The sequence below is a fragment of the Protopterus annectens genome, chromosome 15.part0 (assembly GCF_019279795.1).
Source record: "Protopterus annectens isolate FY-2018-M chromosome 15.part0, PAN1.0, whole genome shotgun sequence".
In the NCBI taxonomy this organism is placed as follows: Eukaryota; Metazoa; Chordata; order Ceratodontiformes; family Protopteridae; genus Protopterus; species Protopterus annectens.
Window position 1 is genome coordinate 70,797,874 of NC_056749.1, and position 27,028 is coordinate 70,824,901.

General features: G+C 39.2%; 1 protein-coding gene across 1 annotated transcript in view; it reads right to left on the reverse strand.

Moving 5' to 3' along the window:
* Positions 1-27,028, reverse strand: part of LOC122789623 (circadian locomoter output cycles protein kaput-like) — a 1,222,827-nt gene that overhangs the window by 791,471 nt on the left and 404,328 nt on the right. The window contains exon 4 of the mRNA XM_044057016.1: positions 14,919-15,010. Within this exon, the coding sequence (XP_043912951.1) occupies positions 14,919-15,010 (92 nt within the window). The remainder of the gene's footprint in view (positions 1-14,918; positions 15,011-27,028) is intronic.

Here is a 27,028-nt window from a genome sequence, read left to right on the forward strand (position 1 = left end):
ATGGGGGGTGGGAGCGGGATGTGGATATCAAGGATGATTAGGTTATGGTCAGATCGGACCAACGAGGAGTTGACTTCAGGTGTGGAACACCAGTCACTCATGTTGGTAATGACTAGGTCTAAGTATATTGTTTGGGTTTTAGAGTTTGTACTGTTAATTGTTGCTTATAGTTTTTCAGATCTCTGCTGAAAGTGTTTGTAAAATTGTACTCAGTACAATTTTACTGTTTTCTTTTTTGAACAGCAGTCACATTGTAAATCTTTTACTATATTTGTTGTGTTTTGTATAGTGCACTTGTTGCTAGAGTAGTGATTTTAGAATGATTTTGGGTAATCTTAGTTTGTATGGGTTCTCCTTTGCAGTAAAGCACAGCATTTTTGGTTCCTCAAAGATGAGCCTGCATCTCTCTTTTTGGCCATTCTTGTGCCAGCACTACTGAGATGTCCATGTTCACATGGTCCTTGTGTAAGGAGTAGTGCCCCTCCAGTCATTTCTTTTATAGCTGCAAGCACAGAGGCAGTTGTATGGTTTTCTTGTATGTGACAAACATTTGTACCCATGTCATAAAAGAGTGTCAAAAGAGTTTTCTTTTAGAAACCAACTGAAAGCCATTTAGGTTTCATGGTGACTATTTATAGGCTCATAAGTTCATTGGTAAGTACTAGACTAGCTGTCCTTGCAGGGCATTTTAGCTTAGCCAATTTCCCCTTTTGTGCTCACATTAACCTATCCCATTTGGTCAAATTAACCTATCCCATGGCATGGTTGATAATTATGTATTATCCCTAATAAGAAAAACTGGGATCATACCACAGATAATTTGATGGCACCTAAGCAATGGATAAAGCACTTAGGAGCTGCCTCTGTCCATTAGTAGTACATGAGGCAGTCCTGGGATAATGTTTCTGTTTCCTATCCATAGATCCAAGTTGCATTTGAACATGGACAAAGATAAGATTCATTTTACATGGATAGGGCGTCTCTTCCACAGCAGCAGTATCCTGTGCGAGATATACCTGTCCCTCCAAACCATCCTGCTGATGTCATTGATGTCACAGAAGAGTATTACATCCCTAGACCTAGTATTTCTGATGCCATTTGACTTGATGATGTGAGTTGGTCCAAGTAGAACATGTTATTTAGGTCTGGTAACCTTTTAGTAAGGTATCACTGTGAGCATTCCAGTTTTTGCATGTGTCTGTCCACATAAGTTCCAAAATCCCATACAACTGGGTCAACTCTTCAGAGCATATAGTCATTGTAGTAGTTCCATGGGGTAGATTACTTCCCCTAAGGAAACAATAATGTATTTTTTGGCATCTAGTTTCATTTTTTGATTTTGGCACTAGTTATTTATTTTGGACAAATCTTCCTGCTGCATGGCTAAATCATAGGAATTCAATGGCTGCTCCTAGTTTGCAGTCATCTGCAAACTTAATCAAGAAGAGCTCTTTGGTATTGGCTTTTACTTCAGAAAAGTAGATGCCATACAGGAGAGGTCCCAGCACATATCCATGTGGGACTCCACTGGTGACTGATCTCCTTGTAGACATAACTTCCCATATTTTGATTTCCTGTGCCCTATCTGTGAGCCAGTTGGCAATCCAATGGGTGACACAAGGGTTTATTCCCATTTTATTTAACTTTATTACTATGCCTGAGTGGGGAATTGTACCAAAAGCTTTGGCCGGGTTGAGGTATGTTGTGTGTACAAATTTGCCTTTACCCATTGCTTTGGGGACTTTAGATCAGAGCATGTGTATGTACCTTTAAGAAGCATTTCCAGATGTAGCACATGTATACAAATACTGAGCATGTGCAGGCAGTAGAGCCATATTGAGAGAATAGCCAGAGTGTTAACATGTATGAGTGTGGTAGTCAGTCTGTTTATAAGTTTATTTAAGTTTAAGTTACAAAGCCTCATTTCTGATGTGTTTGTGTGTAATAAAGCTGCTTGAACATAACCCTTGAATGTTCATCTGTTTCTTCCTGACCAGACGAGCAACATGGTGTCAGAACCAGGATTAGAAAAGCAACTTCTTCGAGCCATGTGGTGCAGAGTTGAAGGTGAAGGCAGACTAAACTGGATGAGTGAAACAGAGCACAGACAAATGAAAAACAGCCAGAAAAGAGCAAAATGTAAAGAAAATTGCACAAATGACTTATTTGGCAAAGAAAATTAAACAAAGCATTTATAAGGCACAAAACACATTATTAATCAAATGAGTAGCAAAGAAACATTATTATTAAACAAAAGGCACAAACCACATTATTAATTAAACAAAATGTTCAAAACCACAATATTTGATAAAACTAGCAAAATTATTCATTTGGGGCTCAGAATTATCTTTGGTTTGCATAACGAGCATGTTTAAAGTAAAACAGGCACAAAAAAAGTGTAATGAGCCTGATAAGAGGTTAAAAGGGAATAATGAACGCAATAAAAAGGGCAAATTAAGCTTTAAGAGCAAGGTGACTACATTTTTTTAGTAAAAGACTGTATTTGGGCACAAACTACTATTTCGCATTGACCCAAGCCGTTCAAAGCATAACTAGAGTTGTTCAAAGTATCTCAGGGTGCACAAAGTATTTGCAGAGTATGTGCTTTATTATGGAGCAATTATTTCAGAGAGTTTCTGTGTGCAATGTACAGTTATATTGTAAAGCACGGTCAAAGTGCAGATATTTTGAAAATGTTCTTGTGCTGTGTGTATTTATTCACAAAAAGCTGCCATTTCAGACTGTTTCTTACACTGTGCAGTTATTTCACAAAGTGTAGCCATTTTGAGAGGTTCCTGTGCTGTATACAGTTTATTTGCAATGTGCTTTCATTTTGAAGTGTCTGTTACTCTGAGCTTTTTCTGCTGTGTACAGTTATTCACAAAATACAGTAATTTTGAAGTATTTCTTACACTAATAAGGAGTGGTTTCACAAAGTACAGTGATTTCAAAGTGTTCTTGTGCTATGAAGACTTACTTGGTAAAGTGCAGTTATTTCAAAGAGTTTGTTGTGCTACTAGCCATAATTACAAGTACTGGTATAAAGTTCTGGTACATATTTATGTGTGTATGTTTGTACATGATTTCAGGCACCTTCACTACTGTGTGTTGAGATGGCAGATGCATTTCACAGACCCAGTCCACTTGTGTTTGATCATAATATAGCAGAAAATTGGAGAGTATCTGAGCAGGAATACAATATTTTCATACAAGCAACTTTTTCTGACAAAGATGCACAGATGAGGGCATTCATTTTGCTTAACTTAGCTGGGTCAGAGGCTATTGAAAGAGAGTGTTCATTTGTGTATGAACCAGAAGTATATGCAGGAGAGAGGGAAAACCATCACACTGTGGTACTGGTTGAATCCAGGGAGGACCCTGAGTGCTTAAAACTTAAATTTAGAGAAATGTACAACCCCCAAACAAATGTTAAATTAGAGAAGCACTTATTTTGCTTCCTATCTGTGTAAATAAGTTTTGCATAATAGCTATATAGCATGCAGTTATAACCTGCAATAAACCCATGGATGAAAGTTGGTGATGTACCCATAACAAATGTTTAGTGTTCATTGGTAGGTATTTGACTAGCTGCCCTTGAGGACACTTTTACGCCTAGACAGTTTCCCTTAGTGACAATCAAACCCTGCACCTCTTATCTGTGAGGTAAACAAATTAACCATTATGCCACCCTCTAAACCTTACCATTGTTTGTATATTTTTGGCCTGCTTGTATCAAAATAGTGGGCTTTTAAACTGGATTTGTCCATGTTAGTTGGACCACTCATTTTTTCTTGGCTTTGTGTTTTTTGCTCAGGACTGACTTTTTGCTGCAATTTGTGTATTTTTCTTACTGTATCAAAATAGTGCCTTTTGGGACTATTTTGTATACTCAGTCTCTGGACCTAATCCAGTCAACATTTCTAGATACTAACCTTATTAACGGAAACAGCAATCTACACAATTTAAGCAAATGATTCCAACCTAACTTAATTAACAGCTATACACAAGTATTTACAACTAGTCAAACATTTGTTTGTTCATAGAACAGCTATGTAACAATCCATGCATACAGTGCCAAACTCGTCAGCCTAGTGAAGGAAAAGTGACTTCACTGAGGGCATATGAAAAAGCAACTTCACTGAGGGGATATGTAAAAGTGACTTCACTGGGGGGATATGTAAGAAGCAGCCTCAGTACACACTTTAGTACATTTCTATGAGATAAGTTTTAAGTAAATTTATACACACTGAGTGGAACTAGGTAGACAGCAATCCAAAAACTTATGACTGATGAAAGAAAAATGTCTAATATAGGTTTACCGTTACAAAGTTGACACTCAGAAGCTTAAAAAAAGCAATCACTGAAATGCATTGACAAAACGTGGAATACTGATATTGACAAAACGTGGAATACTGAAATGCACCATACTGAGTGATACCTTGAATCCCAAAATGACCTACTGCTCTGGACCCATGAACAAGAGCTAACAAGGGTCTAGAAGGCATGACAACTGGTACTGCCAGTCTTTAGCATTCAAAACATCTGTGTTCTAAATTTGGACTTATTCGGGTCAAGTATCTGAGTGTTGATCTTTTAATTGTAAACTGTAATATATACACCTTCAAAGACACACCCCGTATGTTAAGGCTGATGCACAGGCCCAAAACTCCTAAGTATTTCTCAAAAAGCAAAGCCAGCACCAAATAGGCGTATTCATACTTTTCTTTAATGTGGCAACACCATAAAAATCAGACCGGTTTTGGCAACCTTGCCTTCTTCAGTGATCAATACAAAAGCACATATCACCAGTATTTATACCATGATCAATCGCATAATTGAAAATCAACATTTAAAGCAGCAGTAGCTCTATTTATCAGGGCTATAATCACATACATAAACTACACATGGTCATTAAGCCCTGGGAAGAATATGCCCCAAATTTAATGATCCCTTTCTTTCTTATTCAATATTGCATGCCATCCCAATTTGTTTTTCCTATCCCCCCAAACTTTATCAATAACCCTAAAGTGGAACTTGGCATTGTTATGTTTAAGTGTGTGTTTATACAGAGCATTTGAAATATGTTTAGTACGAATGTCACTAAGATGTTCTGAAATAGGGACATGCATACACCTGGAGGCCTGCCCAACATAAAAAGCAGCACAGGAACAAGTCACTAAATATACCAACCAATCTGACCCATGGTTTGCAAAAAATGTTATATCATACACCTTTCTGGCATTCTTACTGGAAAACTGCTTAATTTTTAACATATGCTTATATGATGAACAATGCCCACATGGGTATGACCCACACACATTGTCACCAGTTAACGTACCTTGTTGTGCCAAATTTATGTCCCTGATACCCAATTTGTAATGAATGAAGTAAGATCCTAACATTCATATCCTTCTATACGAAAACTGACATTTTGGGGAAAGTAGGCCTGACAATTCCTCATTAGCTAACAAGATATTGCAATTTTTGTTAATTACATCCCTGATGATATTGATGTTCCTACCAAATGTAGTGACAAACCTAATAGTGTTATCATGCTCATGTTTTTTATCATGATATCTTAATATTTCAGACCCATTTTGACCTGCTACCCATCTCTTAGCTGACCTAATATAATGTGGTTGATACCCCCTAACCAAAACCTTTTTGTAAGATCATCCTCAAATTTTTGATAGACATCTGCAGAAGAAGAAATTCCCTTCACCCTCAAAAATTGAGACTTAGGTATATTTTCTATACTATGGCGGGGATGTAGACTTGTGGCAAATAAATTGTTATATTGTGGGTACTTACAATTACTCCTGGATGTCAACGTATTATCATCATTTCTTGTCACTGTCACATCCAAAAAGTTAATCTGCTGTGTATCCACATTCACAGTAATTCTATCCCCCACTTATTTTTGTTCAGATATTGAACAAACTCTAACAAATAGTCTTTCCTTCCTTGCCATATTAGCCAACAATCATCGAGAAATCCCCTCCAGATGTCTATCTCGGACAAATAGATATTGTGTAAACTATCATATATTAATAGATCCTCTAAACAGCCCATGAACAAATCAGCATATATGGGGGCAAAAGACGCCCCCATTGCTGTTCCCTGAACTTGCCAATAGCAATCCCCCTGGAAGAATATAACATTTTTAGTAAGAACATGTTCCGCCATACATAATAGCAAGGTGTTGAACCCTGGAAGGTATATATCCACTTTCTCTTACCAACACCTAACAGCTTCCAGTCCATCCCAATGTGGAATACTGGTATATAATGCTGTCACATCTAATGTACACAGTAACAGTGTGCTTCCAGCTGAGAATTCTCTATTACTGTCAAGAATTCTGTTGTATCTTGAATTCTAGCTTTGAATAAAGGCTGCAAGTGTTGTGTTAGAAAAGCTGATAATGGCTCTGTCAGAGATCCAATACCGGACACTATCGGTCTGCCCGGTGGTTTTTCTATGTTTTTATGAATCTTGGGCAGCAAGTAAAGGATCTGTTGTCGGGGTCATCAATCATTAAATGCTGTTTCACCTGTTGGGAAATTATCCCTTCATCACAGGCCAGGTCCAAAAATGTATCAATCTTAAACCAAAAGATGGGGTCAAGTGGCATGGGCATGTAATGTCTTGCATCCTTTAGCTGTCTACGGGCCTCTAATACATAGTCTTCAGTGTCCATAACCACTATCACCACACTATCACCCCACCTTTATCTGCTGGGATGATAACAATATTAGTGTTGTCTTTTAAATTCGTAAATGCCTATTGTTCCTCAACTGTCAAATTTTGATTCAATATTGAACCTTCACAATTTCTAAAGTGTATGTCTTTTATAACTGACTCTTGAAAAATCGCCATATGTTTATCTATTGAGGGCATGAACTTGGATATTTGAAAACAAAATTCAGTAGATCTCTGGACCCCATTCTGGGGACGAAAGTACAATTTCAAATTGAGTAACTGACAAAATGCCAACACATCCTCCACCACACTATCTTCATTCACAAAGAAACTAGGTATATATTTAAGTCCTTTATTAAGCAATTGTTCCCTTACTTCTGTTAAAGTTACAGAAGAGATATTATGGACATTGTACACCATATTTACTGGTGACCCAGCATCTGTAACAATATTTGTGCATTGCTTATATTTGTTGTTTTCTACCCCCTCTGTGTCATCTTGGCCTAAAGGGAATTCCATGCCTCTTTGTTTCTTAGAACTGGGTAACCCCTGAATAAGTGTTTTTTACACATCAGTAACTGATGATTCTTCCCCTGAAGTACTGCTATTTTCTATGCCAGATTTTTTAAGGACTGACCTGGGTCTTTTCCTTTTTACTTTCGCCATCTTACCCCCTCCCTCAAAAAACTTAACACCCTTCCTGAGGTCAAAGGGTGTACCACGCTCATAATCCTTAATATCTCGATTAAACTTTTGAAGTTGTTTACTTTTCAAAGATTTCTCCAGGGCTAATAAATCTCTAGACAATTTGGTTAAACACTCTTGGTACCGGGCTTGTCCCTTAAATGGTTTTAGATCCTCACATACCTTTTGTACACCTACACAATTTTTGTCAACCACACATTCCTAGTGTGAAGACAAAATGTTTACAAATGTCGTCGAGGCATCCTGCTGTGCCTGTGCCCATTCATGCCCACAGGAAGTGAAGAATAGGCTAGGAGGGGTGGGAGCAGGAGCATTCCCATGAGGATGGTAGATGTGAGTGCGGTGATTTTTTAAAAGCAGGGAGGTTGGTGGTGATACGGATGGAGGGAGGAAGGGAGTTCCATAGGCGTGCCAGGGCAAAGGACAGGAGGTTTTGTCCTGGAGAGTGACGGGGTTTGCACAGTCCTATTAGGTTTTGGTTATTAAATCTTAGGATTCTTTGTGGCAGGTGCATTTTAAATGTAGAGCTGACAGAGGGACAGAGGAAGGGATGAAAAATTAGTTTATGAGCAAAAGTAAGCTGAGTATAGGAGAGATGGTTGGGAAGCTCTAGCCAGTTAAGTTTGTGGAGAGATACACAGTGATGGGTAGATGATTTGTGGCTAGTTGCAAATTTGGCAATTTTATTATAACAAGAGGACAGTTTAGTTTTGAGAGAGGATTGTAGGTTTGTTAGCAGAGGGGCACCATAAAGGAGGGAAGGGATGAGAAATGTAGTAGCAAGAGTGAGCTTAGTAGATGTAGTGAGGAATCGATTGTGTCAGTAGAGCATGCCAAGTTTTTGGTGGGGTTTTTTTTATGTTTAGTTGTAGGTGGTTATTGAATTTAAGCTGGTCGTCAATCTGGACTCCTAGTAGTTTGGTTTCAGATACCAGTTCAAGAGGTGTGTTATTCTGGCTGGTGATGGAGAATAGTTTTCTATCAATGGTGTTGGTTTTTGAGGGGGTAAATACCATAAGTTTGGTTTTTGATGCATTGAGTGCTAGATGATTGTCCATGGTAGAGAAGGCGTCTTGTGTCAGTTTTAAGACAGCAGGGGTGGATGTGGCTGAACAGATAATTGTGGAATCATCTGCATATTGAATACGTTTAGCATGAGGAATTGAGTGGAAGAAATCATTTATGAATATATTGAAAAGGAGAGGACCCAAAATGGAACCTTGGGGGACACCAGCGGGTGTGTTAAGGAAAGAGGAGATGGCTTTTTTCCACTTGACAGCTTGTTGCCTGTTGGAGAGATAGCTGGTGAACCAATTGAGAGAGGAATGGGATAGGTTTAGGTTAGATAGTTTAGTTAGGAGAAGGTTGTGAGAGATAGTATCAAAGGCCTTAGAGAGGTCAAGAAAGAGCGTAGATACAGTAGAGCCAGAATCTCTGGCTTTATTTACAGTTTCCAGAAAGGAAAGAAGGGCAGTCATGGTGCTATGGCCAGGTCTGAATCCGTGTTGTGTGGGAGTTAGTAAGTTATTATCTAAGAGATAGGGAAGGAGTTGAAGATGGATACATTTCTCTAGGAGTTTTGATATAGGAGAGAGGATGGCAATGGGACAAAAGTTAGTAATATTGTTATTATTGCCTCCTTTGTGCAGGGGAATGATGAATGCCCTTTTCCAGAGTTTGGGTACAAGCCCTTCTTGGATAGAACGATTGATTAGGATTCTGATGGGGAAGGCAATGGCTTCGGCAGCTATGCTGAGGAAGGATGAGGGAATGTTATTGGGGGCATTGATGCATGGTTTTAGCTTTTGCAGGAGTTTTCTTATGGTAGAAGTAGGAATGGGTTTTAGGGAGAATGGTGGGAGTTGAGAGATTGGAGATGAAGGGGATGACAAATGGGGGGATGCAGAAGTAGGGGGTGAGGTGTTATTAGAGAAGGAAGAGGTTAGTTTGGAAATAGAGTCTATGAAAAGAGAGTTGAATTGAGTAGCCAGATCTATATCTAGTGCATTTGGGTCTGGGCTTGGGTTTTCTGCTGAGCCAGGTTTTAGGAGGGTAGTGATGCCTTTCCAGAATTTTTGAGGATTGGTTTTGTGGTTGTTTTGGAGAAAGGAGAAGTAATTCTGTCAATCTGCTGTGATAAGTTTTTTAATGGTATTGCGGAGTGTTTTGAATTCATTAAGGGTGGTTGGAGTTTTGCTTCTTTGGTACTGTGCCCAAGTTTTATCTCTAAGTCGCATGGCAGTTAGTGTGTGTTTTGTTAGCCAGGGGGCTGTGTTGTTTCGTATTCTTTTGTTTTTTATGGGGGCAAAACTATCCAGTAGTTTAAGGAAAGTTGTACTGAAGTGTGCAACAGCATTGTCCAGGGGTAGGGTTTTTAGGGGGTTCCAATTTATTGATTTTAGGGAGTCTGAGAAGGTTATTGGGTTGAAGTTTTTAAGGTTCCGAGTGCTGATGTAATTATGAGTTACATGTAATGGAGATGGAAGTTGTCTAGTGAAAATGGGAAGGTGGTCACTGAGGGAGTCAGGAAGAGTTCCACTATCAGTGTAGTAGTGGGGGTGAGAGACTAATATCCAGTCTAGGGTACTGCCACTGGAGAAGTCTTTAGAGGGCCTGGTAGTGAGGTTGATTAGCTGAGAGTACTTATATAGGTTGATGTTTAGGGGGTGTGTAGGAGAATTAATGGAAGACCAATTGATATTTGTGTCTCCCATGAGAATAGTTTAATTACTGATATTGGTAGAAAGCCAGGATAGGATATACTCAAGTACAGAGGTATTATCTCCAGGGGGATGTAAAGTGAGGCTATGCAAATTTGTTTGTGTTTATTTAATTGAAATAGAGCTAGTACTAATTCTGCATTGGAGAAGTGAGAAATGCGTTTGTTGTAGGGAGTAATGGAAAGGGTGGATGAGTAGAGTAGAGCTACCCCACCACCCTTCTTGTGGGCCCTGTCTTTTCTGACGATAGAGTAGTTTGGTGGCACTATTTCAATATCTTTTGTATGAGGTTTTAACCAGGTTTCAGAAATAGCTAAGATGTCAGGTTTGTTGTTGAGAAGCCAGGCATGGAGATTGGGGATTTTGTTAACTATGCTTTGGGCATTTAGAGAAGCAAATAGGATGGATTTAGATGTAGGGGAAGTGGTGTTTGGGCCTGGGTTAGGGTGTATATCTCCAGATAGAAGTATGGTTGTTAGGTGTTGGATTATGCTGATGAGATGTTTGGATTGCCTTGTTTGTATATTGTACATTTTCAGGTTTGAGTAGATATTGAAGGTTAGAGTTTATAAGTAGAGGTTAGTTTGTAGTGAAAAAATAGATGGTTTTTAATGGGATATAGTCCAGAGGAGATTGAGAGAAATGAGTGTAAGTGAGTTGAAGGGAGTGAGCTGGTTGTGTGAAGTAATGGTGTGTGATTTGTGGTGTTGGGCTGGGAAAGGTAGTGGATATAAGTAAGGCTCAGAAGTAGTAATAGTTGGATTGAGAATGACAGAAGTTTTGTAAGCATGTTGAGGCTTAGCTAAAGTAGAATATGTAGTGTTGGGAGAAGGGATTAGAAATATATATTGTGTTGTTAAATATGAAGGGAGGTGTGAGGAGGTAGATTATAGGGGTGTAGAAGATGGTGATGAAAGGGGAGAGGTATTATAGATAAAGAGGAAGTAGGAGTGGTAGGGAAAGGGGAGGGGTGTAATAGGTAGGAAGGAAGTAAGTAGGAGTGGTTAGGTGAGTATAAGTGTAGATGCACTGGGGGTGCGTGAGATTTGGGGGTAGGGTATGGGGAGCGGAGTGAGCAGTGAGTAATCACTCTCACATTTGGATATATATAACTATTGAGCATTGGATGGATAATGCCAATGTAACATAAAATGGGATAGCTTAATTCAAGCAACAAAAAGTAAATTGGTTAAGTTTAAAATGGCCCGCAAAGGCAGCTAGGCTAGTACTTACATATAAATGGCCTATCACAGAAACTAAAAAAAAAAAAATAACAAACAAGTGAAGACATTTGTGTGGCTAGTGGGATATTATCATAATGTTATGCCCCATTCTACAATGATGACATGCTATTTCACAGATCTCAACAGGAGTGAAGATTTCCCTCAATACAAAGTGGAACATAGAAGCAGACAATGATTTTAGGAAGTTCAAGGAAACATAATGCTCGGAGCCTTTCTTAGCTACTTCTGACATTAGTAAACCCTTCATAATATGTACCGATGCACTGGAACTAGTGTTCAAAACAGTGCTATAAAAACTTTTCTTATTGTAACATTTTTGCGTCCATGCCAGCTGACCATCAAGCCTCTATGGAGCCATCATCTAGGCAGCCATAAGGGTGCTTTGTGCTCTCACCAGTATTCTAGCAATGGGAACATTTTTTGTTAATGAACGTGACCACTGCCCCCTGGTGGAGACATGATCACTTGCCTTACTACAAGGACTGCCTATGCCAGCTCATTCCACACATGTATGACCCATCACATGTGCCAATTGAGGCTGTCAGCACTGGCTTGGGAAGCTAGACCCACATAGTCCTGACCTGGCCCCCTATGACACAACAAGTTTCTGGAGTCAGTTAAACAGAATGATGTTTCTTTAAATTAAATGCCTTCTTTTAAGTTGTTTTCTTTAAGAGCAGAAAGATATATAGCTGCATTAGTACAATCTGGCTTGTTTAATGAACTATTGAATATAATATGAAGCAGAAACAAACCTAGATAGACAACATTTGCCCTATATAGAAAAGGAACAGTGTGTCCAGAGGTTTGTGTCTAAGAGGGAAATTCAGCTCCATGCTTTCATTTTATGTTGAGAAATATCAGACAGGTGTATTCATTTCCAATCAGTTTATTTTCTCCAAATGCTGTAGAACAACAACTGCGAAATACTGAAAATACTGTTTTTTGTATAACAAGTATTTGTTCCAATATAAAATGCCACTGCATGAAAAAGAAAGATCACTAAGATATATATTCTGCAGAGCATCTTTGCTTCATAGGTTCATAGGTTCATAGGTCTGTACTAGGTTAATGGCCCTGGGGTCTTTACAAGCCTAACCCATAGAAGTGCACTGGCATTGTGCTGCCCATTGTTAGTTCCCAGTGGCTCTATCAAGCAGAGCCACTGGAGTGATCCCCAGGGTGAACTTTCTATTACCCATCCACTCATCAAGATTTTGCTTGAATAGGGTTAGTGAGGTGCGCTGCTTGACATGTATGAGAAGTCTATTCCAGAGCATGGGCAGTCTCTGGGTTATGAACCTGTTCTTCCGGCATGTTCTGTTGACTGTGGTAATGAGGTTCAGGTCTCTGGAGCATGTGGTGCGGAGGGATTGGGATTTCTTCAGATGTAGCATTTCTAACAGCACTGGGTCAGACATGGCTTTGTAAGTCAAGCAGAGATCGCCTCTTAGTAGACTATATGAGACAGAGACTAGCTGAAGTTTTTTGAGTCTGTCCTTGTACGACATGTGTTTAAGGCCTAGTATCCTCTTCATGAGGTACTTTTGTGACCTTTCCAACTGTTGCACGTGTCTAGTGAGGTACATGCCAAATGGTGCATTATACTCTTTTACTGGTCTAATGAGGGAAGAGTACAGAGAAATGATGACCTCTTTCTTCCTGGATGCAAAACCCTTGGTAATGAGATGTGCCATATAGAAGGACTTTCTGACCACAGTGGCAATGTGGTGGTCGAAGGAGAGGTTGCTGTCAACCTGTGTCCCCAGATCTCTTATAATGCCTTCAGTGTTCAGTGGGCTATCATCAATGTGGTAATTAGTGGGAACTGAGTTTTTCCCAAAGGGGATGATTATGCATTTTTTGGCATTGAGCTTAAGGCCATGGTTGCGATACCAGTCACTGGTCTCAGTGAGGCCTTTCTGTAGGATGTCTGCATCGCATCACGTGGGGAGCTAATAATGCCTCCCAGCTTGCAGTCGTCTGTGAATCTGGTCAGCCAGAGTCCCTCCATGTTGGCCTAGACTTCTGAGAAGTAGATGCCAAACGGGAGAGGACCCAGGACCGATCCCTGTGGGACTCCACTTGTGATTGGTTGGCAGTCTGACTTGGAGTCAGCTACTTTTACACTGTGGGTTCCATCTGTGAGCCAATTTGCAACCCTCCTAATAATATAGGGGCTGATGCCTAGTTTGCTGAGTTTATCAATAATTCCTGAGTGAGGAATGATATCAAAGGCCTTGGCCAGATTGAGGTAGGCTGTATGAACTGCCTTACCTTCATCCACTGCTCTGGTGACTGACCCAAATAAATCAAACAGGTTGAGCAGGTATGATCTACCTTTCACAAAACCAAATTGCGTGGGATCTAGAGTTTGGAGATTCCCTATATCCTTGCTAATTAAGTCCATGATGATACGTTCAATAGCCTTACATATCAGACTTGTCAGGCTAATGGGGTGATAATTTCCAGGGTCTGTAGTTGCTCCTCCTTTATGGAGATGGATGACTGTAGCGGTGTGCCATTCGGTAGGGACAAAGCATGAGGTGAGGCTGTGAGTGAACAGAGCACACAGATGTGGTGCCAGTTCACTTTGTAATTCATGTACAACACAGCTAGGGATATTGTCAGGTCCCATGGAAGTTGTATTCTTGGCCATAGACAATGCAGCTTTAACCTGTGTTGCAGTAATGTTGGGTGCCTGGCATTCTTCTGGTATTGAGATTGGTCTTTTGGGGGGGGGGGTAAAGTTGGCACTGAATCTGTCGGCCAGTATGTTGGCAATATCTGTTGGCTCGGTATAGGAGGTACCATTGTGCAGTAACTCAGAGCAAATCTGCGTATTGCCATGGAGATCCTTGATATAACTATAGAAGGCTTTGTGGTTCATTTTAGTGTCTGCTGAAATTCTGCCTTCATATCTGGCTTTGGAGTTTTGATGAGGGATCTCAACTTTTTGTTGAGGCTAATAAGGGAATTTTGCTATGCATCTATCTTAGCTTATTTAGATATGTAATAAAATGAATATGTAGGAAGTATACAGTGCCTTTTAGAAGCCAGGACAACCAGCTATCCATTTGCTATAAATATCAATACTTATATGGACTGCCTTTTATTTTGCTTGCTCTTATAAGAGTCTGCATTATAACAGAAGCCTCTTTCTTTCCAGTTAGCAACATCCAAGAACAACACATGATGCGTAAATCAGTCTAACTGTATTTTTAATATCCTATTTGTCTGAATCTCTAAGAAAACAAGACAGTGAATATAAAGCACTTTTAACATGTTTTATTATTACATTTACTATACAAAATATGTAACAGACCTTAAGATGTTAGCTTTATAAAACAGGTAAGTGGTGATATTTGACAGATCCATTTATATGGAATGGAAATGTTTTATAATACTTACTTATAGCATTAATAAATGAAATACCACTCTGGTCTGAACAGCAAAATGACCTTGGCAAAGCAATGACATTCACTAAGGGTCTGTATTTTCCTGGTTATTCTAGTCAAAAAAAGGGAAAGGGTTATGCAATATTTCTTACCTCTAACATCAACTGAGTGAACTCCTCATTGCTAAGAAATGAAGGCTTCCAGTCTTGTCTAATTTCACACGCTTCTGTCTGTGCGGTAATTTCTAAAATAGAACAGTTGGAAAGTTTACAAACATGCTATCAATTCTGTATCATATTTACAGTTTAATTTATTTGGATATTTTACCATTTACACAGTGTGACAAAGTCAGCCTTATCTGAAATAGGCTCCAAAGGAAAGGGGTCCATGGTGTTCCCCATCCCCACTCTCCACTGCTTCCCCTCCACACTCCCCCAGTGACCGCACCCTCCTTATTCTGGCCTCACTGCACCATTCACATTACATCTTTCTTGTAGTTTCACACTTTGTCTTATTCTCAGGGTTTTCCTCCATATTTTCAATGTCACTAACAAGCCAATACTGCACTGTAATAACTGTGAAGGAAATAACTGATCTAAGTAGGGGGGTCTAAAGACTGCTGGACCCCCAGAAGCCAAAGGGTTGTAGATGCTCTGAGGTGCATTTCACTGCTTTTCTCCCAACCTTTTGAATCAATGCTGGCCAAAATAAAAATAAAGAGCACAGAATATTTATTTTCTTTAAAGGAAGAAATAAGTTGTACCTTAGCTTAATGTTCAAAGCTGACAAAATAGTTGTCCCTAATAAACTGAGAAAAAATGCTTGAGAGGATACATTAATCATATTTGGTAATAGCAGCTGCTTCCATATCGCTCCATCCCCTCAAAAATGACTGTCAGATTCTGTAACTTTTCTGGTGTTATGAATAGGATGAAAGTGAAAGAACACATGGCCAAAGTCATCTACCTCAAGTTGTTACTGTTATATATATGCATAGCATGCCATCTCAAGCCTACCACCAAAGGACAGAACCTTCCTGTGAATTCCTCTAATGCTGGAATGGGGCAATGGCAAAAGAACACATGCCCACAGTAACATATCTGAACCTCTATCTCAGACATATACAGCATATCTCCTCAATGCTAAGACTAAGCCTACCCCTAAAAGATAGCCAACTGCATACATGCCTGATGTTTGTGAGGCAAGTAAAAAAAAATAATGATCACTTTAATGTATTCCAACCTGTTATTCCTAGGCAGTAAACTACCCCTAGACAGGCTACAACAGGCACCTGTGCACACTCCTAAGGTCTGATAGTGAGGAATGTTAATAGGAATAATGACCATATTGTCCAAAGCTAGACCTTGCACATGCTATAGTGATCTTCTGTGCATATCTCTGAGCAGTTTCAGTTGTAGACTAGGCATGACCCAGAGCAGAAGTTGAGGGTGGGATCCTCTTACTAAAGCTGGGGGAGGGGAGTTCTGGGGGATGGCATGTTCCCAGAAGTTATGATGATCTAGATGTGCAGTGATGTATTTTATGCTGTATGTTTTAAGCAATAACCCATGCCTGGGTGTGGGTAATGCTGGATTTACCCACGGTTGGTGTGTTTTGGTCATGAGGGAGAAGTCTGAGTGGCCAAACATTGACAACCGTGGGTAAATCCAGCATTACCCACACCCAGAAGTGGGTTGTTGCTATTATACAATGACATTATTTAAGAAAAAAAATACTTACTTTTCTTAAATAATGGCATTGTATAATGCCTCCGTGCTGCTCTTCTGCAGCTGTCCGGTATCCTGGAGCAGTTCTGATGTACTGTGCATGAGTATGCTACGCAGTACATCAGAATTGTGTGTAATGGAAGCAATGGAGAAAGGAAGATCTCTGTTGCTTTTTTAAAGTTGTTTCGCTATGTTAACATAGCGAGATATCTTTAAAAAAAGCAACGGAGAAAGGAAGATCTCCGTTCCCTTTTTTAAAGCTGTCTTGCTATGTTAGTTTAACATAGCGAGACAGCTTTAAAAAAGGGAATGGAGATCTTCCTTTCTCCGTTGCTTTTTTTATAGTGAGACAGCTTTAAAAAAGGGAACGGAGATCTTCCTTTCTCCGTTGCTTTTTTAAAGATATCTCGCTATGTCAAACGGGTTTCACACAGCGACATTACAGCAACAGAGCTCTTCCGTTCTCCATTGCTGCCTAACACAAAAAAAGTAAAGACTTATACTAATGGAAAAAGTCCGGGTGACTGGACCCTTTTCCATTAGTATAAGTCGGATTTACAACGGGCACGCTGACCAATCAGTGTGCACGTTTTAGAATATTAATGGGGGGTCATTGTATAATTAAAGATTATTACTTGTTAACAGTTATTTTTACAACTAGCCAAGAAATGCCTGTTTATAGCAAATTACTGTGCATAGCTCTAAGGTTTAATCAAGAGGAAAGTTAGAGATGCAAGGACCTCACTTGTCCTCATTCAACCCCAAAGAAGCTATTGTGATCTTCTACACCTCTGAGCAGGGCTTTCTCAAGTAAGCGTTTTTTTTTAGGGATAGGGTTGAGGAGTCATACTGTATACACATATGGCAGTATCTATATATGTGCCCGTCAATACTGTGGGTGACCAGAGAAAAACAAAAAATCAGTGATACTATGTTTCCATACATGTTTTCACACACACATAGACATATTAACACATGCTTGCACATGTACAAGCACTAACATTGTCCCTGGCAAGGCAGTTCTACCATACAATGTCGACATACACACAATGCATGCCAGGTAAACTGAAGTAAAGCCACTTCATCCATGACATGTATTTGTGGTTTGTAAGAAAATGGAGTAGCTGCATAAAACCCAAGCAGAGACAATGAAGATTTGCATACTCTACACAAAAAGAACCACAGTCAGGATCTCAACCAGAGAACCAAACACAGTGAGATGGTAATGCTACATGCTGCATCACAGTGCCAGTAATCAGTTGCTTTCACATACAACTCGACCAGACCACCAAGAACATACATTTATAATGTACAATGTTGATGTTAAACTATGACTGAAAATGAAAGAAATGACAGTCAACTTGTTACTCCTAGGTACATTGCAACCCCAACTCCAATGCACACACATGCATAGGCCATAGCAAGAATAATTTTGCACTGGTTTTAGCCAATGCAATGCACTGTGTGACACTTCTCTTGTCACATCAGTCCAGTGATTGTTGCAGTTTAGCTGTGATAAAATAGCAGCAGAGCTATTTCACCTTTATGCACAGATGGGTTCACTGTCTATCAAATATAGTCACCTTATTAACTGTGTACATGAATGTCAGGTGCCTGATTGTAAGACAACAGCAAAGTATTCTAACTTGCTTCATACAAATGCATACTAGTCCTATAGAGCCAGATTGACTGTTTAATTTAATCACAATAGCAGAATCAGTTCTTTTTTTTCATAGACTCTTTTGATGTAATAAAATGATAGCAGTGGTCTAATACTCAGCAATTACTATGACTTTGTTGAGAGTGAGCCGCTCAGATGTCTGTGAAAAAATAATGGCCAATGCAGTAAATTTCAATGTTTTTTCAAACAAACAGGGCCAGTCAATTACTTCAATAAGTAGCAGTTATAGCCACTTTGTTGACTGTGTACACCTCTGATGTCTGATTGTGATAAAAATGGCATCAATGTGCTTCAACTTTATTTCACACAAACAGTAGCCCCAGTGAATTATTACAACACAGAGCCTTAAAGGCTATATGATTGATTGTCTAAATTGTGGGTGAGACTGAACAAAAAAAAAAATAAACATGAAGATTGAGAGGTACACATTGGTTTCTTTATAGGGTGTCACTGCCATGACTGCTTTGAAAAGAGTGCCATATCTGCAGCATTTTTTACTTTTGCAATAAATATTTAGAAAAAAATACACTGAATACAGACTGGACCACATAGAAAACTTACTGCATTAAACAACACGTTTTTGGCTGATATATTTAAGTCCCATGGTTACCCCCATTCCTTGGTGTAAAATATTTGGTCTGGGGTAAACAAAAAAATATTCAATGGACAATATATGCCTCTACTTAGAATCAAGGAGGGTGATAATTTTGTCTTTTCAAACAATCTGGAGAATAGAAATAAGGATTTTTCAGCTTCCTTTGTTACAATGTATACTGTTGACCGTGTACATATTTTTAAGATCTTGAGGAAGAATTTTGAGGGGTATGTGGAAAATTTGGGTAACATACCCAATGTGGTATTTAGAAAAAGTGTATAATTTAAAACAAAATTTAAAAACTGTCAAAAGTAATGTTTATCCTTCTTCTTCTAAAAAAATTGAACCGTGTGTGTTTTTTGTAATCAAAGGCGATCTCTGCTTGACCTACAAAGCCATGTCTGACCCAGAGCTGCTAGATATGCTACACCTAAAGTAATCCCAATCCCTCCATGCCACATGCTCCAGGGACCTTAACCTCATTACCACAATAAACAGAACATGCTGGAGGGACAGGTTCCTAACCCAGAGACTTCCCATACTCTGGAACAAACTTCCCATTCACGTCAAGCAGAGCACTTTACTGGCCCTCTTTAAGAGAAATCTTGACGAGTGGGTGGGCAATAGGAAGTTCACCCCAGGGATCACTTCAGTGGCCTTGCTTGACAGGGCACTGGGAACTAACTTTGGGTGGCATGATGCCAGGGAATCTTCTTGGGCTAGGCCTATATAGGCTCCAGGGCTGTTAGCCTAGTACACACCTATGAACCTATGAACATGTATTAGCTCAAAAGGAGGTGGATGTGAATGTGGTCTTTGTCAAAACTAAGTTTTTTTGTAACTGTAATTCTGTTGGTATTATTTATTTAGCCCTTTGTTCACAATGTAAGTACTTCTATGTGGGGAAAACCCAGAGGAAATTTAGAGAATGCATCTATGAGCATGTTCTTGACATCAGGAAGCAAAACAGAAATAATGCACTTGTGAAGCATGTCCTTAATCATCCTGGGCACAGTTTTGGTTTCATGGGGCTGGATTTTGTTAATAAAAATGTGAGAGGGGGACCTTGCAATGATTTAACTGAGTTAAAGGAACTTAGACTGCAGATCGGGTTGAATGCCTATATTTACCCTGTTCTCAGTGACAATGTCTCTATTACCAGTTTTTTGAGACTTCAGTCTTATGTTGTATAACTATTGATTATATACTCTGCACTTCTATATGTTTTATATTACATACATTTGTCTTTAAAATTAAAATTAGATTTGAAAACGAGTTGATTAGTTGTATAAATCAGGTGATGTGTTTTGGAGGGCTATTTAAATGAATGGAGTTTTTTGGAAGGTATAATTTTTGATGAAGTCTTTGATATATTCTGATAAAAGCACTCAAATTAATTTTAATACAACCTGCTACATTTTTTAAAACTGCAGTAAGTGTTCAAGTCCATATTCAATGTATTATTTTTGGTTTTATCATGCCGGTTCTTGGTTATTTGTAAATAAATATTAAAGCTGGAAAAGGATTTTTTCCTCTCTGGTGCCCTAGTTACACATCTAGTTTACCTATTCCTAAGACTGGCTATGAACAAAGCAGCAGTTTTATACCACATGTATGTGATTTACAAAATTGACACCATTGTTACTAAATGTGTTGTCACTTAGTCTTTGCCAGTGACACAAAAACTTTCTAAAAACATGTGGATGCCAACAGAATGTGCCTTGAATGGATACACTCCAGAAGCAGGGGAGTAATATTTTCACTCCCCTGCACCCTCAACGGACTACCCCCTGATTACACCACCTGTTCTGGAGGTAACACAAGGAGAAGAACAGCCAGCTTTTAAAAAGAATACAGATGAAACCTACCATAAGGGTGTGGGTGATAGAGGGGAAATAATAGGACCAGAGATTTCTAGAGCTTCTTTTTATAGACCAGAACAGATAGACAGGGTGAAACCAATATGGGTGCACAATGTCATTTCAGGGAAATAAAAAGGAGTTGTCTTGAAGACAGGAAGGACAGAAGGGAAGGAAAAAGCAAACGAAGCAGATTGGAGAGACCAGCTACTCCCTGGATATATAATGGCAGCTTACATGTTGTCACTCTGTATGAGATTGGTTGTATCACAGCTGTTTGATTATCTCTTCTAGTCTTACAAGGATGCAGTAGAGTCATCACAGCATTTAAACTACCCTTTTAAACTATTCCTGGTTGCCCATTTCTGTTGGAAGTGGCACCCATAGGTCCTTCTTCTAGCTCCCCATCTAATACTTCACACCAGGTTACTGTGGCCCATGTTATGCTGCATTTGGCTCCAATGAACTCCATCTGCCACATTTCTGCTCACTTGTTTAGCCTTTCTAAATCCTTCCTTAGACTCTTCTCCCATTTCCACTGTTGCTGCTAAATTTATGTCATCATTTAGTATGTTCATCCTGTTCTCTATTCCAGTCATCTTGTCTAGTACAGACGTACCTAAGAGTTCTGCAAATAAAACGCCTGTAGTACTCCACTAGTCACTGTTGTTAAAACTGTCTCTGTAACAACAGTCTTCTGTGTCCTAACATTCAGTCATGCAGCAATTAATTTCCTTGGTTTCAGTTCCCCTATCCCCTTATAGTTTTCCTAGCAACTAGCTGTGAAGGAGAAAGTCACAAGCTTTACCAAAGCTCATATGAATTGTATCTATTCGTAGTGTACTACTTTCTTAAGGTTTCCTCTGAACAGATCATAAAGATCTAGCAGTGTCAGTGGTACAACAGGTAGCACATTCACCTTTGGTATTGGAATACCAGAAGGCTGTGGGTTCTATTTCCACTCCAGGTGACTGGATTATTAACACTGCAGCTCTGCATTGTCAATGGTGCTGCACTCCTGAGTGTGCTGTCCCACAGATGAGGTATTAAATAAAGGTCGTGTCTGGTTGACTCATTGGTATCTCAGCTGGATGCAAAAGATCCCATTGCACCTATCAAAAAGAGTAGGGGTCAGGGGGGGTCGAGCCAGGATGGCCAGATGAATGCAGCATCATTTTAGAGCTCTTTAAAATCAGTTTTTTAGAAAGGAATTTAGTCAAAAACAACTATTAATTTTTACATATACTCATTAATAATACTTTAAGCTTTAAGTGTACAACTGTTGGAGAATTTTCATAAAGAAATTCCTGTCAAATTATTTAAGACAACTTCAGTACAAAATGAGCAGCACCAAACAATCTCAAATGGAAAGAAAGAGATGCAACTAGTAACTTCAACCTTACCGATTTTATCTTTAAAACTAGATAACTTTCAACAAAATCTAGAAAATCTTTGAGCGGACAGTGAGAAACAAACTGAAGTCTTCGAGGAGCTGTTCCAGCAACAATAAAATAAAAGTTGTGACATCGAGACTGTATTAAGTGACACTGATGGGAGACTGAAGGGACAAGAACAGTATACTGACACTGACTTTTTACTCACACAAAATACTTGGCTACAAAATACGCTTGAGAACTGGGAAAGAAGGTGCAACTTGTGTATTTTTGGTCTCCCTGAAAAAGCAGAAGGAAATGACATTATAGATTTCTTAAATTCCTGGATCCCTAATGCTGTGGACTTGCAGGAAGGGCTTTCTTATTGGTTATAGAGAGCCCAACAGAGCACTAGGTAAGCCAGCTTCAACCTCCTCTTTTTCTGCACCAAGATCTATAGTCATAATATTTTTATCTTATACAGACAAAGATCTTGTATTAAAAACTGCATGGAGGAAAGCCCCTTTAAAATATAATTAAAGCTACACTAGATTTGAGAATGACTACTCCACAAAAGTACTAGATATGAGGGGAAAAGATGGCCATTTGTTAAAACTTTTAAAATAAAACAACATCAAAACACAGATCCTGTATCCTGCAAGAATAAAAATGCATCTACCTGATGGTGCAAAGATGTTCAACAACCTGGATGAAACATCTGTCTTCATAAATAGCAATAACTTAGTTTCTATCCCTGAAGACATGGAAGTCTCCTTTTCTTGACTAAAGACATCATCTGAGAAAAATATATGGACAGATGCAAAAAAAAAAGAAGCAAAAGAGTGACGCCACATCTACAACCAGCAATAAATCTTTCAAAGTTTATACTGATAGGTACAAATCTTATTTCCTATTAATCATAAAACTGATTTTCAAAACTGTCATACTGTAACATTTTTTCTGCAAGTTTTCTTAATACGGACACTAGCTGACTTTAACGTTCATTAGCATTACTATGATACTGTTGAAGTACTAATAATACCATAGAAACATAATTAGGTTGGTGCATCACTAGTAATCTTGATTTATTCTTGCTTTACATTGTACAAAATGAGTGCTTGATATTTCTGCTGCACAACAGATTTTCCGTCCGACTTGGTTGATTTAACTACTTGTCTGCAATACAGTTTATTGCTTTTTCTTTAAGATGATCTGTTATAATGGTAATACTATGTTATATAGCTATATTTTGGCTTATATGCACTTTTTCAGGTAAAAACAACTTGAAAACAGTTATTCATTGCCTTTAGTGTGTTACATGACACGATGACTTGTATTTGTTATTTGAGCCTTTATCTTTAGCAGTGTGTATATAATTCATCACTGCTTTTCATATACTTTAGTCAAAGCTGTTCAGACTCATTTATAGCTGCTGGGTATGGCTATGAAGGTTAGGGAAAGCAGTCTGATTAATCCTAGCTCATTTTTCAGACTGAGAATTTTAATAATTCCATGCTTGTTTTGGGGAAATACTGTTTTATATAATAGCACCTTTCATAATAATTTTTTGTCACCTTTTTTACATTCAAGTCTGAGAATAGAATGTTTAATATTAAAGCTAAAGTCATTTGTCTACTAACTTTATTATTTATTTTTGCTTTCACTCAGACATATTTGCATAATGGAAAGAGTCATATGAACAAAAATCAACCAACTTTTATTATTACCTAAGCTACTTTTATATTTATCCATGTCTTTATCTTTAGTTTCCTTAAATGTTAATAGTCTTGACAATCCTAGGAAAAGATCAAACTTATTAAGATATTTCAGTATTAAGAAATCTCAAGTTGTTTTCCTACAAGTAACTTACTTTAAATCCAGTGAAAAGAATCTCTGGAATCTTAACAATTACTCAGTACTAGCTCACTCTTCAATTAAAACTAAAAGAAGAGATGTTATGACTTTTTGGAGGGATAATGTTATACAACTGCAAATTTTATATAAATATGAAGATTCAGAGGGGCTCATCATCATCATCATCATCATCTTCTTTCGGCTGTTCCCATTAGGGGTCGCCACAGCGGATCATCTCTTTCCATTTCTTCCTATCCTCTGCATCTTGCTCTGTCACACCAGCCGCCTGCATGTCCTCTCTCACCACGTCCATAAACCTTAACTTAGGCCTTCCTCTTTTCCTCTTACCTGGCACCTCCATCCTTAGCATCTTTTTCCCAATATACCCATCATTCCTCTCTCTTGCTTTGTCTCCAAACTGTCCAACATGAGCTGACCTTCTAATATACTGATTACTAATCCTATCCATCCTAGTCACACTGAGTGCAAATCTTAACATCTTTAACTCAGCCACATCCAGCTCTGACTCCTGCCTTTTTGTCAATGCCACTGTCTCCAACCCATATAACATAGCTGGTCTCACTACTGTCTTCTAGACCTTCCCTTTCACTCTTACTGGTACACGTCTGTCACAAATCACTCCTGACACTCTTCTCCACCCATTCCACCCTGCCTGTAGTCTCTTCTTCACCTCTCTTCCACATTCACCATTACTCTGAACTGTTGATCCCAAGTACTTAAACTCGTCCACCTTTACCAACTCTACTCTCTGCATCCACACCATTCCTCTACCCTCCATCTCATTTACACACATATATTCTGTCTTAGCCCTGCTGACCTTCATTCCTCTGCTCTCTAGAGCATATCTCCACCTCTACAGAGTCTGCAAACATCATAGTCCATGGGGCCTCCTGTCTGATCTCGTCTGTCAACCTGTCCATCACCACTGCAAATAAGAAAGGACTAAGAGCTGATTCTTGATGTAATCCCACCTCCACCTTAAACGGATCTGTCACTCCCACTGCAGTCCTCACCACTGTCACACTACCCTCATACATATCCTGTACCACTCTTACATACTTCTCTGCCACTCCCGACTTCCTCATACAATACCACAACTCTTCTCTAGGCACCCTGTCATATGCTTTCTCCAAGTCTACAAAGACACAATGCAACTCCTTCTGACCTTCTCTGTATTTCTCCAATAACACTCTCAGAGCAAACATCGCATCTGTAGTGCTCTTTCCTGGCATGAAACCATACTGCTGATCACTAATCATCACCTCCCTTCTTAACCTAGCTTCTACTACTCTCTCCCATAACTTCAAGCTGTGACTGATCAAATTTATCCCTCTGTAGTTACTGCAGCTCTGCACATCACCCTTATTCTTAAAGATAGGTACCAAAACACTTTTTCTCCACTCCTCAGGCATCCTCTGATTTTCCAAAATTTCATTAAACAATCTAGTTAAAAATTCCACTGCCATTTCTCCTAAGCACCTCCATGCTTCCATTGGCATGTCATCTGGGCCAACAGCCTTTCCATTCTTCATCCTCTTCATAGCTGTCCTTACTTCCTCCTTGCTAATCTGTTTCACTTCCTGATTCACTATCCCCACATCATCCAACCTTCTCTCTCTCTCATTCTCTTCATTCATCAGCCTCTCAAAATACTCTTTCCATCTACTCAACACACTCTCCTCTCTTGTGAGTACCTTTCCCTCACTATCCTTTATCACCCTTACTTGCTGCACATCTTTCCCAGCTCTGTCCCTCTGTCTAGCCAATCGGTACAGGTCATTTTCTCCCTCTTTAGTGTCCAATCTCTCATACAACTCTCCATCCGCCTTATCCTTAGCTTTCACCACCTCTCTCTTTGCCATGCGCCTCATCTCCTTATACTCATGTCTACTTTCTTCATCTCTTTGACAGTCTCTTCCTCTGTATACTCTCCTGTACTTCTTCATTCCACCACCAGGTCTCCTTGTCCTCCTTCCTCTGTCCAGATGTCACACCAAGCACCTTTCTAGCATTCTCCCTTACTAGTTCTGCTGTAGTTACCCAGCTATTCGGTAACTCTCCACTGCCTCCCAGTGCCTGTCTTAACTCTTCCCCAAACTCCACTTCACAATCACCCTTTTTTAACTTCCACCATTTAATCCTTGGCACTGCTTTCACACTCCTCCTCCTCTTCTTGATCACCAACGTCATCCTACAGACCACCATTCTATGCTGCTTAACTACACTTTCCCCTGCCACCACTTTACAGTCTCCAATCTCTTTCAGACTGGCCCTCCTACATAGGATATAATCCACCTGAGTGCATCTTCCTCCACTCTTGTATGTCTCCCTGTGCTCCTCGCTCTTCTTAAAATACGTATTCATCACAGCCATGTACATCCTTTTTGCAAAATCCACAATCATCTGACCTTCTGCATTCCTCTCCTTAACACCATACCTACCCATCACTTCCGCATCCCCTCTGTTCACTTCACCAACATGCCCATTAAAGTCCGCTCCTATCACTAGTCTCTCACACTTGGGTACACTCACCACAACTTCATCCAACTCACTCCAAAATTTCTCTTTCTCATCCATCGCACACACAACTTGTGGAGCATATGCACTAACAACATTCATCATTACACCATCAATTTCGAGCTTCATAAACATCACTCTGTCAGACACTCTCTTCACGTCTAAAACACTCTTGGCATATTGTTCCTTTAGTATAACCCCTACCCCACTAGCCATTATTATTTTTAAACTCAATAACAGATTTTGGATTTTAGCTACTATATATCAGTTCCCAGGGTTAGGAGTGTCAACCACAAAACATCATCTTGACTTTCTAAATAATGTTTATAAAGGCAACTTTATACTGGGCAGGGGAGGGGACTTCAATTGCATCATAGACAATCTTGCCACTACAAATATTTGTCCATTCAGGCCTACAAACACAACAATGTTTTTTAATGCATGGATTAATTCCCTTAACCTATATGATACTTTCATTTCTAAGAATACTAGTTCACTGAGTTTTTCTCACTTGGATCAAAGGTTCAAATACAAATCAGGATACACAGAATTCTAGTTTCTAATGATCTGAAATTAAAACGTTTGTACTTTTCCATACTTCCTTGTCCCATATCCAACCATCATTGTGTCATACT